This window comes from Pecten maximus, chromosome 18 (genome assembly GCF_902652985.1).
Source record: "Pecten maximus chromosome 18, xPecMax1.1, whole genome shotgun sequence".
Taxonomy (NCBI): Eukaryota; Metazoa; Mollusca; class Bivalvia; order Pectinida; family Pectinidae; genus Pecten; species Pecten maximus.
The window spans coordinates 32,441,341-32,463,012 of NC_047032.1; the positions used below are offsets into that span (position 1 = coordinate 32,441,341).

General features: G+C 35.4%; 2 protein-coding genes across 3 annotated transcripts; one reads left to right on the forward strand and one right to left on the reverse strand.

Annotated features, from left to right (window-relative positions):
• The first annotated feature begins 5,692 nt into the window (after positions 1-5,692).
• LOC117316812 lies at positions 5,693-10,597 on the forward strand. Of its 2 annotated transcripts, XR_004530007.1 has the most exons (3): positions 5,693-5,887; positions 7,167-9,148; positions 9,187-10,597. XR_004530007.1 is itself a non-coding variant. In XM_033871588.1 (2 exons), the coding sequence occupies exon 2, from the start codon at positions 8,202-8,204 to the stop codon at positions 8,892-8,894; it is 693 nt and encodes a 230-aa protein (XP_033727479.1). In that variant the 5' UTR covers positions 5,694-5,887; positions 7,167-8,201; the 3' UTR covers positions 8,895-10,597. The 2 variants fall into 2 exon arrangements, 1 of the variants encoding a protein (XP_033727479.1); XM_033871588.1 differs by having other exon boundaries at positions 5,694-5,887; positions 7,167-10,597.
• An 8,516-nt stretch (positions 10,598-19,113) lies between these two features.
• On the reverse strand, positions 19,114-20,845 carry LOC117316813. Its single transcript, XM_033871589.1, has 2 exons — positions 20,127-20,845; positions 19,114-19,504 (listed from the first exon to the last, which is right to left on the reverse strand). The coding sequence occupies exons 1-2, from the start codon at positions 20,614-20,616 to the stop codon at positions 19,158-19,160; spliced, it is 837 nt and encodes a 278-aa protein (XP_033727480.1). The 5' UTR covers positions 20,617-20,845; the 3' UTR covers positions 19,114-19,157.
• Between the last annotated feature and the right edge of the window lie 827 nt (positions 20,846-21,672).

Here is a 21,672-nt window from a genome sequence, read left to right on the forward strand (position 1 = left end):
GGACCAATGAAAATAATAAACTTAGTTGGTATCATTAAAAAATAAGTAAAAAATCTCGTATATACGAGTTTATTTCTCGTAATAACGAGTTTCTTTCCCGTATATACGAGATTATTTCTCGTATATACGAGTTTATTTCTCGTAATAACGAGTTTCTTTCTCGTATATACGAGATTATTTCTCGTTTAAACTCGTATATACGAGAAATAATCTCGTTAATACGAGAAAGAAACTCGTATATACGAGAAATAATCTCGTATATACGAGAAAGTAAGTTTTTTTTTCATTGGTCCTATTCGGCTTCCGTACGAATCTGATCAAATAAAAAAAATCTCCAACTAGCGGCCATTTTTTAATTTTATGCTTCCCGATATACACGTACCTGCGCTCTTATGTTATAAAACCAGTGGTGTTTTAGACTAAAATCCGTAGTAGGTAACACAATGAAGTGGTTGTCTTTCCTTCGATCTAGGTACATTGTATAAGGTCCGTCACGCACTGATACTGTCCTGTCCCAAGTTTTCAAGTGTAAGTTCTGTTTTTTTTATTAGTCAGACTGCTATACATTGTATATAGATTGTATTTACTCTGAAGAGACTCCATCGACATCCCAATGTAAACCACCGCGTGTGAATGACAGTTGACACCAGTTTAACTGTGAGAGCACTTCATAATGCGGTAACTCACCTAGATCCTTTCTGATTGTTATGGATGACACCAATTGTTTTGAAATGCCAAACAGTTAGTGAAGTTATATGCATTTTCTATATTCTTACTATGCCGAACACAGGGTCTGGATAGATGTTTTATATTAGCTATATAACAGTGAGCTCCCTACCAGTAGGTAAATTAAAGACAGCGACTACGAACTTTATCAGAACTGTACGTTAACCACATGATGTAACACCACAGGCGCTTGCATAGAAGCTTGAAGCTTAACAGATTACACATACCACTGTCATATCAATTTTTTTTTTTTTTTGAAAATCGCATTTTCTATGCAAGCGCCTGTGTGTAACACTAGTGTTGTGTTGATGTTAGCAGTACTCGTCATCATTATATGGGAGTTATCATCAAGACCCTGTGATGATCGTTAGTCTTACGACAGAAGACTGTTCAAGAGGTATGTAAAGTATTACTTACTGTTGTCACAATTACCTATCATTGTCTACATTACTTACCATTGTCAATATTCCTTACTGGTGTCAATATTACTTATAATTGTCAATATTCCTTACCATTATCAACATTCCTTACCATTATCAATATTCCTTACCATTGTCAATATTCCTTACCATTGTCAATATTCCTTACCATTGTCAATATTCCTTACCATTATCAATATTCCTTACCATTATCAATAATCCTTACCATTATCAATATTACTTACAATTGTCAATATTACTTACAATTGTCAATATTCCTTACCATTATCAATATTCCTTACCATTGCCAATATTCCTTACCATTGTCAATATTCCTTATGTTTGTCAATATTACTTATTATTGTCAATATTACTTATTATTGTCAATATTCCTTACCATTGTCAATATTCCTTACCATTGTCAATATTCCTTACCATTGTCACTATTACTTATTATTGCCAATAGTGTTTACTATTGTTAATATTCCTTGCCATTGACCGGTAATATGTAAATTATCCCTTTTCATTATGAATATTAACAGTTTAACTTCAAACTGATTTCAAAATTCCTTTTTAAAACCTTGTCCCCGTCATTACACTTTCTGCAATAGATATTGAGATCTTGAGAATTGATGATAGGAACTTGACAGTTTTACAGTGCTGATGTTCTTATTTCGAAAACATTCGATTACCTAAACTCTAGATTCGACCCTAATTTACATATCGGGTGTTGTCGAAGAAGGAAGCTGCGTTTACTTTTCGGAACACCTAATATTATTCTATTGTTTTTAAATAGTTTCCATCAATTATTTTCATTTTCATCTTACACTCTCGTCTTGTTAAGTGTTTACTTTGATTTGGGAGTCGGTCATGTATTGTGATTTCTGGAAATGTTTAAAGAAAAAATTTGTTGATTTGATTGCGAATTTTAATTCTTACTAAAAATCACAGTATTCATTGTAGTTGAAATCCAGAGAATGAAGTGTAGATATCATATAGAATAGACCCTGGGATAAATGATCCAATCTTCACTTGCACGTGATCACCTTGGTGAAGGTCAACTACCACTAAGTGCATTCTCTAGACTGTCCCTCTCATTTGGTAAGTGAATCCTCTAGACTGTCCCTCTCATTTGGTAGGTGAATCCTCTAGACTGCCCCTCTCATTTGGTAAGTGAATCCTTTAGACTGCCCCCCTCATTTGGTAAGTGAATCCTCTAGTCTGCCCCCTCATTTGGTAAGTGGATCCTCTAGACTGTCCCCCTCATTTGGTAAGTGGATCCTCTAGACTGCCTCCCTCATTTGGTAGGTGAATCCTTTAGACTGTCCCCCTCATTTGGTAGGTGAATCCTCTAGTCTGTCCCCCTCATTTGGTAGGTGAATCCTTTAGACTGTCCCCCTCATTTGGTAGGTGGATCCTCTAGACTGTCCCCCTCATTTGGTAGGTGAATCCTTTAGACTGCCCCCCTCATTTGGTAGGTGGATCCTCTAGTCTGTCCCCTCATTCGGTAAGTTGATCCTCTAGTCTGCCCCCCTCATTTGGTAGGTGAATCCTCTAGTCTGCCCCTCATTTGGTAAGTGGATCCTCAAGTCTGTCCCTCTCATTTGGTTGGTGGATCCTCTAGACTGTCCCCCTCATTTGGTAAGTGCATCCTCTAGACTGTCCCTCTCATTTGGTAAGTGAATCCTCTAGACTGTCCCTCTCATTTGGTAGGTGAATCCTCTAGACTGTCCCTCTCATTTGGTAAGTGAATCCTTTAGACTGCCCCCCTCATTTGGTAAGTGAATCCTCAAGTCTGCCCCCTCATTTGGTAAGTGGATCCTCTAGACTGTCCCCCTCATTTGGTAAGTGGATCCTCTAGACTGCCCCCCTCATTTGGTAGGTGAATCCTTTAGACTGTCCCCCTCATTTGGTAGGTGAATCCTCTAGTCTGTCCCCCTCATTTGGTAGGTGAATCCTTTAGACTGTCCCCCTCATTTGGTAGGTGGATCCTCTAGTCTGTCCCTCTCATTTGGTAGGTGGATCCTCTAGTCTGTCCCTCTCATTTGGTAAGTGGATCCTCTAGTCTGTCCCTCTCATTTGGTAAGTGGATCCTCTAGTCTGTCCGCTAGACAGGCCACTGTCTCTAAAATATTACTAAAAATGTTAAATAAAATTGAGCTGTATAATTGATTTTAGCCTTTATGTTGGATTCTAGTCCAAGGGGCCGCGGTGGCAAAGTGGTTAAGGTGTCCCGACACTTTATCACTAGCCCTCCACCTCTGGGTTGCGAGTTCGAAACCTACGTGGGACAGTTGCCAGGTACTGACCGTAGGCCGGTGGTTTTTCTCCGGGTACTCCGGCTTTCCTCCACCTTCAAAACCTGGCACGTCCTTAAATGACCCTGGCTGTTAAAAGGACGTTAAACAAAAACAAACCAAATCTAGTCCAAGTTCCAAACTAAGGGGAGATAATCTAGTATTAGACCTTAACTGAGATATTCTGTACATGTATAGACTTATGCACAGGGACTAGAGTAGATCGTATACGGACCGAGAGTTACTCGCCCTTTCATCATCAATGAAGCCCCCCTCCCCCCTCCCCCTCCCTTAAACCATTCCCATTCCTCTACCTCTCCCAATCTTCGCTGACATTAAAATTAGTTTAGTTTAGCACCAACAATTTTGACACTGATCCGGTCCATACAACGTTTGGACACGTACAGGTCAAGACTGACCACTACCAGAGATCACGGAAGAGGTTTAAACATGGCCTTTGCAATTCCTGCCACCATGGTTAGCTTAATGATAATTTTAGGAACAAAGAAACACATTTTAAGTGATGCTGGCCTAGCTGGCAAGCCATTCATTTTTTCTACATAAGAACTAAACCCAATCAAACTTTGTACAATATTTGCTGTAGATATGTGTTTTGGATAATCATGTTTTCCTGTTGGGTATTTATTCATTTATTTATTTTATCGCATTATATTTTATCTATTTAACTTTATCTGTATTTAGCCTAGGGAGTAATTTACTATTATTTATTGGTGTACCTGTTATACACCTGAGAAAGCAGAGAAAGATAACAACATGTCAGACTTCCCCGAACGGAAGGATCCAGATTATACTTTGGACAACCATTTTACAATTGGAAAAGTTAACCAGTCGTAACGCCTTGACCACTGGTCGGAGCCGGACATTACCGTTTGGTTGTCTGACATAGTCTTACGAATCAATGTTTCCATTTGTTTAATTGTGTTAGGGACATTGGTCTCACTTTAACACTCAGCGTGATAATGGTGAGATGTGTCTGATTAAAATGGCGGCCATATGTAAACCCTCAACACGCGAGTTACGTCACTCCCGTTATCCGACTCGCGAACCCGAAATTAAAATCGGACCCGACGTGTCACGACTGCCGTTATTTACGTGGGTAGATCTGTACCAGTATACGATGGCACTGTGATAATTAGCTGTGTATCCTCTGCCATTAAGGACGATAGCTGTAACTATGTAAATCTTATATTAATAATTTATTTTACATGTGGCTAATACTGTATAGTTAGTATTCCCTACAGCAAGCGATTTAGGGAGACAGATGTTTGGTAAGGAAAATAATTTTATATCTGATAAAATCGTATGAGTGTAGAACATATGTTCTATGTTCAAGCTTAAGTGAAACGTTTGAATAAAAACGCATAATACGTACCAACATATATATTACGTCAATTAAAATCAATATTACGATTTGAAGTTGACAAGTTAAACAAATCCTGTCATATTTAGATAAAACTAAAGCCGTCGTTCACCATTGATTCACGTCATAACTATGTAGATGGACACTTTCAAAATTAAAGATTTTCACATAAATCTCTAATTTCATTCACATGCATCATTTAATAATCGGTCTTTGATTTGGAAGAAAGACTGTCAGTTAAACAATAAGTTTTAATAAAATGTTTTATGATACTTGTAGTATGGATTTTATCGAAGAAATTAAGATTATTGTTTTCTTGTGAAACAGTCAGGTGAAGATGTCTTTAGAAATGCTCTTTTGTCAGCTGTAGATCTGAATACATTGAATTCCAGATTTGTTTTACCAAGCCTCTGAATCCTATGGGTTAAGGAAGATGGCTTTTACGCTTACAGTACAATTGAATTATTACATATTTTCCGCAATACGGTCGTATAGAAAGGCGCGACCTTTAATAGAAATAATCAACTTACCATGTACGAGTTTTATCCCTGAAATAAGAGACCTAAGTAAATATTAAATTTTATAATAGCTTATAATAAAGCATACGAAATCGACATTCTTGGATTTATGAATTCGAATTGTAAAATAATTGCGTCGTAACTCTTACTCATGTACGTATTTTCTCTACTAGTTAGTTATATTTTCCTTCAAAATATATGATGTATTGAATTATAACTTGGCATCTTTTGAGATATCTTTCATTACCGCGTTGCTGAAAAAATGCAGACTTTTAATATGGTACGAGAAAACGATTCGGGCCCGGGGACTGCGTACGACTTTTCACCTGTACCGTATAGATATACCGTAACACTTCCGGGTATGACTTTATGTTTGTAAACTCTCAACAAACTGATAAGGATGGCGAACACGTTAATCCATGGATAATGACATATTGTCTAATGGACAATGACATATTGTCTAATGGACAATGACATATTGTCTATGCGAAAACGTCATCTTATATCGAACGGAAAGCTACAATTCTCGTTGGAAAAAACCCGAATGTAAGTGTTGTTTATTTTTAATTGAAATTGGCGCCCTCGGCATCTCCTGTTTATGAATGTAACGTCACTTGTCGCTGCTGCCAATCTGTAACAGATTATTGTTCATCGACAGAGTTTTATACGCCATGTACCCTGAGTGTGGCGGTTACAGTCGAATGTTCTCAGTTGTAAAACAAAATCACAATAGTGATGGATCCGAGTCCGTGATTGATATTAGCAGAAAACAAGCTAAAGGGAGACAAATCCTACTGACATTTAGAAAAGTTCTCCTAAAAACTGTTGGATGGCAGTATCGGTGTAGGGGAGACAACTCTTACAGTCAATTCACTCAAAATAAATCACAAAGCGTGGCATGATGGCCATCTTCGCTAGCCAAGACTTCTGATTACGTTACACTCCAAGAACCCTTGGCAGATATAGGCGTCAGTTCTGGCCCTCTAGCGGTGATTCGAAATTACCACCCTTCACGCATGAAATTTTCGACCAATCAAAACAAGCGTTACCGATTTACTTCATCGGTGATGTTTACAAACACACATCGAGGTTTGGTGTCATTTCGATGAGATATGTGATCAATGACTTATATGAATTGAACAAACACTGCGAATGTTCCCCCAAAGATTGCGATTTTTGTATTTAGGTAAAATGCCATGACATAGTCGGCAATGTAGCTCTGTACTGGGTGCCGCATTTTTTGTTTACTGCGAAACCAAGCCAGAATGTAAAACGCGATTTGATTGGGTGCCCTGGGATTCCAGGGCGCGACGGTTTGAACACGACTATATCCGCCAAGGGTTCGTGGAGTGTAACGTAATCAGAAGCCTTGGCTAGCGAAGATGCATGATGGCCGACATCGAAGTTTTTGAGAAAATCTTACTTCTTTGTAGTGTAATATCTATCTTGTTGGATTAATTCGATTTAAACATATTTTATTGTATCTTATTATATGCCAGGGAATTGGGCGCAAGTTATCAAACTTATATCAAGCCCTTTACCTGTATAATTTTACAACATACATTTTCTATCTTGTGTGTAACAGTAATGTATATCGGAATTTAACAGTAAATGTATAGGCACAGATTGCCTTCATTGCCAAAAGGTTGACTCCATTAGGAGGATTAAACTAAAACCAAAATTTAAGATGAATTTCTTGTGCTCGGTTCTCTCGCTGAGTAATTGACTTTTCATCGTGATGCTAATTACATATATATATATAGTATATACACAGAATTTATGTATTTTCATCTTTTATTCAATCTCTATCTTTTTATTGTTTCAGATTGACGGGCCATGGCAGATTATGAGAATTTTAACCTGTGGCGGCATTTCTTGTCCAGTCTTCAGAAGTCAACAAAGAACTTTACGCCAGAGAAAGAGAAGGATGTATTTCTGGGCAGTATTGATTGTTTCTCAACAAATCTGAGCAGACGACTCCTTGAAACAAGTGGACAGAGTATTAAAACAAAACTTTCCTTCTCAGCTTTACAAAAAATCGAAAGCGGTGCTTACGGATTTATAGCACATAAAGAGGCAGGAAGTAAGAATGAATCACAGAAATGTTCTGGAACTCTTTCCTCCAAAACATACGTGAACGTTCAACAAGCTTCAGAAAATGAAGAAAGTAAATTGTTAAACACCATTTCAGGGGCTGACGGATCCGATGTAAAAGGTTTGGTTAAAACTGAAGAGGGAACTGAAAATGTCCGCCCCACACAAAATACATCAGATGTCGTCCAGAAGGATGCGAGCTCTCTGTTTCCTAATGTACATGTACATTCTAATCAAACCAGTGGATCAACAGACGTACCATCAGCCGTAAAAAGGATAGCTAAGAGGGACTACAACTCGAACCATGACGTGTCCGAGAAAAAGTCAAAGGTCACACAGGATGATGTATCTGGTGGAGCATTCAGTGCTTCCCATCAGGCGGTTGAAGACAAGGCAGATGTTCGTTCTCATTCCTATATGATGTCTGGTAAACAGGATTCAAGTGGGAAGAAATCCTTGGAACCACAAATAACTGAAGCATGTACGTCTGTGCTGCCACCTGGGGTTTTTACTCATCTGCATGAAGATGTGGAGACAAATCGTACTCGAAAGCGTAACGTAAACACAAACAAACGTAAAATTGATGTGGATATTCCGTGTTCTAATTGGACACTACAAATGCTGTCTGAATATGTCGACTTTAAACAGTGTGTGGGAAAAATAGACCTAGCAAACAGAATCGGGGGTTCACCGGACATTATTGATAGAATCGTGTCGCGAGCTTTGAAGCAAATCAAATCTGTCCAAAGGGTGATTTTTGCTCGTAATGCGTCATCTTCGGGTCATCTACATAAAAAAAACAGGCAGTGACAACATCTACGATTTGAGTGGGATCCGGGGAACAGAAGCGGATATCCGAATTCTACTTGATGCAGTTTTGATTCCTTTTGCAGAAGAAATGGAACTGACTATTGAAACTGAGAAATCGTACAAGAATAAAAATCTACCCAACTGTAAGTTTGATTATCGACTTCGCTACAAAAATGACGTTGTCGGTTTGGTTGAGGCTAAGAGTCGGCTTTACGGAAATGGGCTTGGACCAGAATCAGTTGTACAAGGAATTCTCCAACTGTCTGCTCTACAAGCAGAAGTTTATGGAAGGAGGTCGAAAACACTGTCTTCCAAACAACTTAGTCCTTTACCGTTTTTCAACATCATCTCTGATGGTTTCCAATTCATCTTCATGCAACTTGATCATGATGAATTGCGTTTCGACCATCAGCCAGGGAGGAATGTTTTCGGAGACGACATGTCCACACTCAGATTATACATCATGGATAGTCGGGAACAGATAGAGAACATTCTAGAAAGACTAGCAAAGCTTATGTTCCAGATAATTCGCAGCATTGACCAGACGGAAGAAGAAGAAAAAGAGGAAGTAGAAGAAGAAGAAGAAACTGAGGATGAGGGTATGGAGGTATATGAGACAGACGAGGATGGAACTATCATATTAGATTGAATACACATTCCACAGTAGACTCGCGTGTGTGTGATAGCGATATAATGGATTGTAGGATTTGTGAGAGGTGACTTAATTTTAAATCTTATATTTTATTTTTTAACATTTTCCTAATGTGTCCTTTGACACTGTGCCTCACCATTAGTTGAGCGTTCGCCAAAATAAGGATATATTTCCTGGACAAGGCTTACCAGAGTCTACAAAATGGTAGTCGCTACTCCTTTTTAAAGGTAAACATTTTGTGAGAGTATGATGTAGCGGGGTGTCTACAGCTGACAGAACACGTCATGAGGTACAGTGTAGCACTGCACAGCCAGCATCAATCCGATAGGCCTCCCGAGTGTTATTCAGTGAGGTAGTCACCAGCTACTACAAGGAGTCCCACCTCAAAATGAGCCCGGGTGATCACGGGGCGATCCAGCCCGACCCCCCCCCCCCCCCCCCCACACACACACACAAATGCACTTGCATGCCTTTTCTTCATTTCACATGTAATGCATATTATACAAATGACACCCAGTTTAGACTTTGTGATTTTCTCTTGGCCTCATTTAAATAGACACAAAATAAATCGTACAAGCTATCCCACAACCTGTTACGGTATCGAATTATTGTTGTTTTAAACAGCAGCTAATTGTCTTCCATTTCAATGTCTTTTAATATTTTATATTATATATTTTAATTTTATACATCAATTTTATATACATGTATGATGACAGTAACATGAATGTTTTGATTTATCTTGACCCGTCATCAGATGGTTTGCTGTTGAAGAAGTCCGTGGTCTGTAGTATACATTGTAATTTTTATAAACAGATCGACTCACGGGTGGCCATCATTCAATGTTGAAGATTTACAAATGTATCAGCCTTTCCATAATTTAACATTTACAATGTTATTTTTCCTGGTACCCCGTACCAGTTATGCATGAAAAGATAAAATACAAATTGTCGACTATACAGGATTTTAACAGATGAATTGTTCTATGTTTTCCTTCTCAATGTCACCTGTAAATATGACTTGATTTTAAAGTGCATTGCTAATTTTGAAGCTGAATCGAAAAGACATTTATTGAGAGGCGGCCATGTTGGATTTTGATGGTTAAACTTTGTTATCTCTATATCTTACCAACTACACTTTATTTCATTTCAACATATTTTATTGTATAACATTTATTCAAATGGGTTAGACAGCAGGCTAGACCTATACAAGTCTTCCCCAATACAAACAGAACAATAGTATAATTATACTAAAACAATTGAAAGTTAAGACGTATAAGAAATATGTACATTAATTAAGTCAACGGTGATGACATACAATGTATGGAGAGGAAACCTCTTTTATGAATATATAGATTTTTATGGTCAAAGGGAGGTAATTATATAATAAGAACTAACAGTTAGTGGAAAAGGGAGGTAATAAGGTTCTAGTATATCCTTTGTCAAATTATAATAATTTTACAGAGTTTTAAAAAGATTTTGTTTTCAGTTAATAGCTATTGCTTAGATACAGGAGTGGCACCCAGTCTTAAATCCAGCAGCACTAGATTTTCAGGCATAAAATGTCCTTACTCCTCCTTCTGTAGCCATCCATCTAAGTATTCTAGATTCAGACTGAGTGCCCCTGCATCCAAGCAAAGCTTTCATGTGTCAGATATAACAAACTGTGTAATTATACTTTGGAATAAAAAGATTGTAGTCGAATATACTAGTTTTGAATTAAATAAATCAATCAATCATTCTTATATCAAGAATATGAATATAGAATATATGTAAATACAGGTAAAATAATAATCAAATACTAATTGAGTGAGTCTGGGTCTAGAAAATAACATTTGAATAAATATGGTTGATTTTGAGATTGATCAAATCACTGACTATCTTTAATGTATTTTTGAACGGCGTTCAGAATGTTGATATTAATTTCATCAGACAACAAGTAATTTCCAGGTGTTAATACTATAGTGGTTAGATGATGCTGGTTATTGATATTTTGTTTCAACTCTTGTCATTGCTCTTCATATAAGCAGCATTCGAAAAAGTAATGGTATGAAGTTTCATCCCCTTGATTACATCTGCACAATGGTGAATCTATAAGATGATCATTAAAGCGGTCAAAATTTAAATTACTTGCATTGTTTCTAAGTTGACATACTATAATATTTTATTTTCTATTACCTTTATTTTTTTTTAAAGATGTCCGTTGTACGGATAAGACCCTGGTCTAAATTGACGGGAGTGATAAGTTTCTTAAAAACACCTAGGGATGGTGAATTTAGAATTTTAGTGTCAATGGAATTAAATTCACGTAGCATAGTTGGGAAAAAGCTGTTATAATAATTTTCTGATTTACATAGTGGCTAATTGAATAATCGTTGCCTACGGAGATGATGTACTGTGTCTTCATTGAGATATGGTACATTAAGATAAGTTAATGTTTTTTCCGACCACTTTCTAAAGATTCCAATCCAAGTTCTCGGTGTAATATATTATGTGGAGTTCCTTTCCTAAGTCCAGTGATAATACGTGTAGCTTCTAACTGTATTGATTCTATCAATTGTTTACATGTATTATTGCAATTATCCCAAACTACAGATGAATGTTCTAGTATTGGTCTTATAAATGCTATTTCTCGTATATACGAGTTTCTTTCTCGTATATACGAGTTTTTTTAGTTTATTTCTCGTATATAAAGAAGTCGGAATCCAACAATATAAGTTTGAGATTTTAGGAAAATTAAATTTTAGCGAAATGGACTCTGAAAATGACCGCTTGGATAACACAGACTGATGTAGGCCTACAGATGGATGTTATACACGATCCAATAATCAGTCAATCACCAATACACAAAATATAAATGTATTTACCATTCCTTACTCTTTACTATAAAAAGGAACACCGCATCAACATTAGTTTTTTTGTAAAATAATATGTCATTTTATTCGCAAATTAATATTCAAATAAACATACCAACAAAACAACAGTTCTGGATATTCTGGTTTGTGTGACAAGACGATACACACGTACAGTAAAGTTATGTATTGTATTCTATACAAAAACCCGCGCATGAAGGACACTTCTTTCAAAAAGTGAAAAAAGTAATGTATTATATAGATTCATAGTGTGATCTACAATAGACTTAATCTCTCCCGTATGAAAACCAGTGTTGGAACCTACAACGTACTTCTATAGATACAGATCAATTTTAGACAATTCTCAAGTGAATTTCCAACGTATCCATTGCTGTTTTGGCTAGTAAGAATTCAAATTCTTCAGCATTTATCAAACTTCTATTACTAGAAGTATTATAAGCGAAATAAATATTTGTGTGCAACAAACCTCATAATAAAGGATATAATATTAATGTAAGTCGTTACATATGTTGTAACGGCCCGTTATAATAGAACATTATTCTAACGTTATACATGTTATATACGACCCGTTGAAATAGAAAATCACAAATTTTACATGTTATATACGACCCGTTATAATAGAATATTAGTAAGATGATACTCGTCGTATTTGGCCCGTTATAATAGAAAATAAGTAAGATGTTGCATGTTGTATACTGCCAGTTTTAAAAGAAAATTATGTCCCTGGTTTCGGTAGGACTTATTATTAACTTATTCACAAATATTACTCAAAACGTTTATCCAGCACTTACATGATTTTTGTCTAATTTGTATAAATTGCAGGCACGTGTTCACGTTTGTTTCTATATATTTTCTTTCTGGCGGCTCTGATTCCTTTAAACCTGTGATGTCACAGGTCATAGGTCACCGAAACGAGGTCTGCGAAAAATTGCAATAACTCTAAAACTAAAGTCGTCATAAAAGTCGCACTTTCAGCATTTTTAGTTTCATCATAAATTACATTTTATAAGCTAAATATAGCAAATCGTTCCGGGTACACTAGCTTATTATGACGAACAACCTACTTCAAAGTTGTCTTCGCAACTTTTATATATCACATTAGCGACTTAAATAAAGCTTCTATATCATGATATCGTTTCCATTATATCAGTTAAGTTGTTATGTGACTTAATTTATGTAAATTTGGTGATAACCGAATTTCCGTAACGCGATAACGAGAAAAAAGAGCTCGCAAGTTAGATAGTTCAAACCAGAAAGAATCCCGTATATACGAGTTTATTTCTCGTAACAACGAGAAATAATCTCGTATATACGAGTAAACGAGAAAGAAACTCGTATATACGAAAAATAATCTCGTTATTACGAGAAATAATCTCGTATATACGTGAAATAAACTCGTATATACGCGAAATAAACTCGTATATACGAGAAAGAAACTCGTATATACGAGAAATAATCTCGTTATTACGAGAAATAAACTCGTATATACGAGAAAGAATCCCGTATATACGAGAAATAAACTCGTTTATACGAGAAATAATCTCGTATATACGAGAAATAAACTCGTATATATGAGAAATAATCTCGTATATACGTGAAATAAACTCGTATATACGAGAAATAATCTCGTTATTACGAGAAATAAACCCGTATATACGAGAATTAATCTCGTATATATGAGAAATAATCTCGTATATACGTGAAATAAACTCGTATATACGAGAAATAAACTTGTATATACGAGAAACAATCTCGTATATACGAGAAAGAAACTCGTATATACGAGAAAGAAACTCGTATATACGAGAAATAATCTCGTTATTACGAAAAATAAACTCGTATATACGTGAAAGAAACTTGTATATACGAGAAAGAAACTCGTATATACGAGAAATAATCTCGTTATTACGAGAAAGAAACTCGTATATACGAGAAATAATCTCGTTGTTAAGAGAAATAAACCCGTATATACGAGAATTAATCTCGTATATATGAGAAATAATCTCGTATATACGTGAAATAAACTCGTATATACGAGAAATAAACTTGTATATACGAGAAAGAAACTCGTATATACGAGAAATAATCTCGTTATTACGAGAAATAAACTCGTATATACGAGAAAGAATCCCGTATATACGAGAAATAAACTCGTTTATACGAGAAATAAACTCGTATATACGAGAAATAATCTCGTATATACGAGAAATAAACTCGTTTATACGAGAAATAATCTCGTATATACGAGAAATAAACTCGTATATATGAGAAATAATCTCGTATATACGTGAAATAAACTCGTATATACGAGAAATAATCTCGTTATTACGAGAAATAAACCCGTATATACGAGAATTAATCTCGTATATATGAGAAATAATCTCGTATATACGTGAAATAAACTCGTATATACGAGAAATAAACTTGTATATACGAGAAACAATCTCGTATATACGAGAAAGAAACTCATATATACGAGAAAGAAACTCGTATATACGAGAAATAATCTCGTTATTACGAGAAATAAACCCGTATATACGAGAATTAATCTCGTATATATGAGAAATAATCTCGTATATACGTGAAAGAAACTTGTATATACGAGAAAGAAACTCGTATATACGAGAAATAATCTCGTTATTACGAGAAAGAAACTCGTATATACGGAAATAATCTCGTATATACGAGAAATAAACTCGTATATACAGACGTGAAAGAAACTCGTATATACACGAGAAAGAAACTCGTATATACAAGAAATAATCTCGTTATTAAGAGAAATAAACCCGTATATACGAGAATTAATCTCGTATATATGAGAAATAATCTCGTATATACGTGAAATAAACTCATATATACGAGAAATAAACTTGTATATACGAGAAACAATCTCGTATATACGAGAAAGAAACTCGTATATACGAGAAAGAAACTCGTATATACGAGAAATAATCTCGTTATTACGAAAAATAAACTCGTATATACGTGAAAGAAACTTGTATATACGAGAAAGAAACTCGTATATACGAGAAATAATCTCGTTATTACGAGAAATAAACTCGTATATACGAGAAAGAATCCCGTATATACGAGAAAGAAACTCGTATATACGTGAAATAATCTCGTATATACGAGAAATAAACTCTTTTATACGAGAAATAATCTCGTATATACGAGAAATAAACTCGTATATACGAGAATTAATCGTATATACGAGAAAGAATCCCGTATATACGTGAAAGAAACTCGTATATACGAGAAAGAAACTCGTATATACGAGAAAGAAACTCGTATATACGAGAAATAATCTCGTATATACGAGAAAGAAATTCGTATATACGAGAAATAATCTCGTTATTACGAGAAATAAACTCGTATATACGAGAAAGAATCCCGTATATATGAGAATTAATCTCGTATATACGAGAAATAAACTTGTATATACGAGAAATAATCTCGTATATACGAGAAATAAACTCGTATAATTATACGAAAAAAAACTCGTATATACGTGAAAGAATCCCGTATATACGAGAATTAATCTCGTATATACGAGAAATAAACTTGTATATTCGAGAAATAAACTCGTATATACGAGAAATAATCTCGTATATACGAGAGAGAAACTCGTATATACGAGAAATAATCTCGTTATTATAAGAAAAAAAATCGTATATACGTGAAAGAAACTCGTATTTACGAGAAATAATCTCGTATATACGAGAAATAAACTCGTATATACGAGAAATAATCTCGTATATACGAGAAATAAACTCCAATATTTGGAATTCATTCTAACTTGTTTCAAATTAGCAGGATGAGATGACAGTTTGATGGTATGCAGAGTCAAATAGTGTAAAATTAACTTGTGAATTTCATGACCCCGGGTTCTCATGCTAGCCCCTGGAAATGAGGTTAGTTTTACTATAGTTTATATAAGGAAATTGCATTTTTACTATCATCTGATGGAATTTTTTTTGAATTGTATAATGCTAATTTGGTTAGAATTAGCAGTTTTGGAAGGCAGTTTGTTTGTATGAAAATGCTGGCTTGACTGACCCCTAGAGGCTGATGGGCTGGGTCAAAGAGGGTCAAAGAAATATTTTAAAACTCGGGTGACTGTTAAGACCTTTAGGCCTCTTGATGAGTCTTAAAACCTCTTCCATATTATAATGGAAGTGAGGGACTTCTTTGTGGATACCGTAATTAATTTTTTTGAAAACAATTTTCTGACAGTAACAAAAGGAGTAGATGTAAGATGGAGGTTTGGTCAGCTCACCTGGCCCTCAGGGGCCTGAGTGGCGGGGCCAAATATGGGAAATAGAGATTATTATTTAAATCGCTACTTGTCATAAAGTTTTTAATTGATTTTAACCAAATTTGGTCAGGAACATCCATGGGAGAAAGGGAATTGAGTTTGTATACATTTTTTTAAAATTTCGATATCGAATCTGATCAAATAAAAAAATCTCCAACTAGCGGCCATTTTTGAATTTTATGCTTGCTGATATACATGTGTAGCTATACCTGCGCTCTTGTGTTATAAAACCATTGGTGTTTTAGACTAAACTCCGTAGTAGGTAACACGATGGAGTGTTTGTCTTTCCTTCGATCTAGGTATATTGTATAAGGTCCGTCACGCACTGATACTGTCCTGTCCCAGTTTTCAAGTTTAAGTTCTGTTTTTTTTTTATTATTCAGACTGCTATACATTGTATATAGATTGTATTTACTCTGAAGAGAGTCCATCGACATCCCAATGTAAACCACCGCGTGTGAATGACAGTTGACACCAGTTTAACTGTGAGACCACTTCATAATGCGGTAACTCAACTAGATTATTTCTGATTGTTATGGATGACACCAATTGTTTTGAAATGCCAAACAGTTAGTGAAGTTATATGCATTTTCTATATTCTTACTATGCCGAACACAGGGTCTGGATAGATGTTTTATATTAGCTATATATCTACCATTCCTAACAGTGAGCTCCCTAAATTACAGACAGCGACTACGACTACTAGTGTTGTGTTGATGTTGGCAGTACTCGTCATCATTATATCGGAGTTATCATCAAGACCCTGTGATGATCGTTAGTCTTACGACAGAAGACTGTTCAAGAGGTATGTAAAGTATTACTTACTGTTGTCAATATTCCTTATAATTGTCAACATTCCTTACCATTGTCAATATTCCTTACCATTGTCTATATTCCTTACAATTGTCAATATTCCTTACCATTATCAATATTCCTTATAATTGTCAATATTACATACCATTATCAATATTACTTACCATTGTCAATATTCCTTACCATTGTCAATATTCCTTACCATTGTTTACATTACTTACCATTGTCAATATTCCTTACCATTGTCAATATTCCTTACCATTGTCAATATTCCTTTACATTGTCAATATTCCTTACCATTGTCAATATTCCTTACCATTGTCAATATTACTTACCATTGTCAATATTCCTTACCATTATCAATATTCCTTATAATTGTCAATATTACATACCATTATCAATATTACTTACCATTGTCAATATTCCTTACCATTATCAATATTCCTTATAATTGTCAATATTACATACCATTATCAATATTACTTACCATTGTCAATATTCCTTACCATTGTCAATATTCCTTACCATTGTTTACATTACTTACCATTGTCAATATTCCTTACCATTGTCAATATTCCTTACCATTGTCAATATTCCTTTACATTGTCAATATTCCTTACCATTGTCAATATTCCTTACCATTGTCAATATTACTTACCATTGTCAATATTCCTTACCATTATCAATATTCCTTATAATTGTCAATATTACATACCATTATCAATATTACTTACCATTGTCAATATTCCTTACTGGTGTCAATATTACTTATAATTGTCAATATTCCTTACCATTATCAACATTCCTTACCATTATCAATATTCCTTACCATTGTCAATATTCCTTACCATTGTCAATATTCCTTACCATTGTCTACATTACTTACCACTGTCAATATTCCTTACCATTGTCAATATTCCTTACCATTGTCAATATTCCTTACCATTGTCAATATTCCTTACCATTGTCAATATTCCTTACCATTATCAATATTCCTTACCATTGTCAATATTCCTTACCATTGTCAATATTCCTTACCATTGTCAATATTCCTTACCATTGTCAATATTCCTTACCATTGTCAATATTCTTTACCATTGTCAATATTCCTTACCATTGTCAATATTACTTACCATTATCAATATTCCTTACCATTGTCAATATTCCTTACCATTGTCAATATTACATACCATTATCAATATTCCTTACCATTGTCAATATTCCTTACCATTGTCAATATTCCTTACCATTATCAATATTCCTTACCATTGTCAATATAACATACCATTGTCTATATAACATACCATTGTCTATATTCCTTACCATTGTCAATATTCCTTATAATTGTCAATATTCCTTACCATTGTCAATATTCCTTACCATTGTCTATATTCCTTACCATTGTCATCATTTCTTACCATTGCCAATATTCCTTACCATTGTCAATATTCCTTACCATTGTCAATATTCCTTATAATTGTCAATATTCCTTACCATTGTCAATATTCCTTACCATTGTCAATATTCCTTACCATTGTCAATATTCCTTACCATTGTCAATATTACATACCATTGTCAATATTCCTTACCATTGTCAATATTACATACCATTGTCAATATTCCTTACCATTGTCATTATTCCTTACCATTGTCAATATTCCTTATAATTGTCAATATTACTTATTATTGCCAATATTACATACCATTGTCAATATTACTTTCCATTGTCAATATTCCTTATAATTGTCAATATTACTTATAATTGTCAATAGTCTTTACTATTGTTAATATTCCTTGCCATTGACCGGTAATATGTAAATTATCCCTTTTCATTATGAATATTTACAGTTTAACTTCAAACTGATTTCAAAATTCCTTTTTAAAACCTTGTCCCTGTCATCACACTTTCTGCAATAGATATTGAGATCTTGAGAATTGATGATAGGAACTTGACAGTTTTACAGTGCTGATGTTCTTATTTCGAAAACATTCGATTACCTAGACTCTAGATTCGACCCTAATTTACATATCGGGTGTAGTCGAAGAAGGAAGCTGCGTTTACTTTTCGGAACACCTAATATTATTCTATTGTTTTTAAATAGTTTCCATCAATTATTTTCATTTTCATCTTACACTCTCGTCTTGTTAAGTGTTTACTATGATTTGGGAGTCGGTCATGTATTGTGATTTCTGGAAAAGTTTAAAGAAAAAATTAGTTGATTAGATTGCGAATTTTAATTCTTACTAAAAATCACAGTATTCATTGTAGTTGAAATCCAGAGAATGAAGTGTAGATATCATATAGAATAGACCCTGGGATAAATGATCCAATCTTCACTTGCACGTGATCACCTTGGTGAAGGTCAACTACCACTGTCTGTGACCCTGACCCCGGATAGCCCTTGCTTCCACTGTATGTCAACCCCAGATCAGCCTTGTTGCTACGGAGTATGGTCTCTACGTAATGATCAGCAGTCACCAACGCTGACCACGAGAACACATAAACGCCTGACGTAGTACACGTAAAAACACCGGTTTTGTTGTCATACGCCGAACCGCCATTTGTCATAACGACATCATAGATTATGGTCTGTTCATGGTCCTGCACTGTAAGAGAGTAAACAATTGATTTAATATGTAATAATCAGGAGTAATGTAATGTTATTTAATGTCATACTTATGTATGTAGCAATTGGGAATCTCGTGTATTATATTGATTTCACTTGCGGGATGTCAATCATAATCAATACAAAGTGTTCGATTTAAAAGCATTCACGCTGCAGTGATTTCGTCTTTGAAGAAGATTACAAATATCTATTTGATCGGAAATCAGTTTTTTTTATGGTTACAATGACCTGGACCTTTGAATCTGGTAATAAAAGCAAGTACTTTCTTCAAAGAAGCTAGGAATGAAGCATGAGAAAAATAGTCCAACAGTACACCGAATACTATGAGGAAACTGATTTTCTGTTTTAAAACACATACAATAGAAAATTGGTTGATAACAAAGACCTAGACCTTTAATCTTCGAATAAAGCAAATTAACAAAAAGACAAACAAAATCTCGATCAAGTATTTTCTGCGAAAAAGGAATTAATGCATTAAGAAAAACAATGGATAACATTACTAATCGGGTGTGATGTCAAGTTCGAGGCGTTCCGAGTGCGAGACATTTAAAAAATGTCTCCAATGAAATTCTGGTCAAACAGACTTTATTGGTGTAAGTTACCTGCGAATTTCTGACCAAGTCGTGCGTAAAAGGCGGAGCCAGACAGTTTTTGTCGAGCCGGATTATTTATCAATTTAGAGCGCTCCTGTAGGTTAGGTGGGTCAGCTCTATTACTACTTCCGGTTTGGCTGACCTCTGATAGACTCATCCGTTTATATTGAGTCGTGAGCATAGTTATCTCCCTTGAATTCTGCTCTAGCTGTTTCCTGTAATCCGCGTCACGTTGTTGTAAATAAGTCATGGCCATTTGTAGCTCTGCAATCGCTTCTTTCATTTCACGGTTTTCACTTCTGACATCTTTCAGTTCATGTCTCGTGACAGACAACTCTGTCGTACACTGCTGGTAAATATAACTGGTTTCCTTTGTTTTGTTACTGAAGAGTTCCCTATCCGGATTCGTATCCGTCACGCCCCTTTGAGATATTACATTGTCCGCTGACACACATAATAGTTCGAACCACAAAAGCAGTAGATATAAATGATACATCATGATTGAAGAGTTTTACTACGTCGTAAACTCTGATGTAACTTACAATCGTCTTGGCGACCTTGACCTTCTGTTATCAGTGTCCTTTATGGCACTAAATGATGATTGATAAGAAATGTCAAGCTCAACAAATTTTACTTCCCAGATAACTGGGAACTAAGTAAATACTCAATAATGGGTTCTACTTCATATTGATGATACATTATACAGATCTGAAGAATATACCTGTTTTACTTCTCCGTCATACGAGTCGTTCATCGTCGATAGCTCACACTGCTTAATTAAATGTAGTATTTGAGATCTTAATCTTAGTCTTCTCGTTGTTGGCGTCTCCTCGACACCTGTCTTTATACGCCGACACTATGGTGATAGTTTTTGGAGTCTATTTGACACCTGTCTTAATACATTAATGTATGACAAAAGGCAATGTCACTAAATACCGTAAATATTGTTTTCAGAATTGTCCGATCGCAACGTTGCTCAGAGAAACAATACTTAGTAGCAAAACAAGGACTGAAGGACAGACACAACTGATGTCTTACTGGGTACTAGTGTACTGAGGGCCACACAACTGATGTCTTACTGGGTACTAGTGTACTGAGGGACACACACAACTGATGTCTTACTGTGTACAAGTGTACTGAGGTTAAGACACAGCTGTTGTCTTACTGGGTACAAGTGTACTGAGGTTAAGATACAGCTGTTGTCTTACTGGGTACAAGTGTACTGAGGACAGACACGACTGATGTCTCACTGGGTAGGAGTTTACTGAGGGACAGACACAACTGATGTCTTACTGGGTACAAGTGTACTGAAGGACAGACACAACTAATGTCTTACTGGGTAGGAGTGTACTGAGGACAGACACGACTGATGTCTCACTGGGTAGGAGTTTACTGAGGGACAGACACAACTGATGTCTTACTGGGTACAAGTGTACTGAGGACAGACACAACTGATGTGTTATTGGGTAGGAGTGTACGGAAGGACAGACACAGCTTGTTTCTTACTGGGTACAAGTGTACTGAAAGAAGTATTTGTTTTGTTAAAGGTCCAACA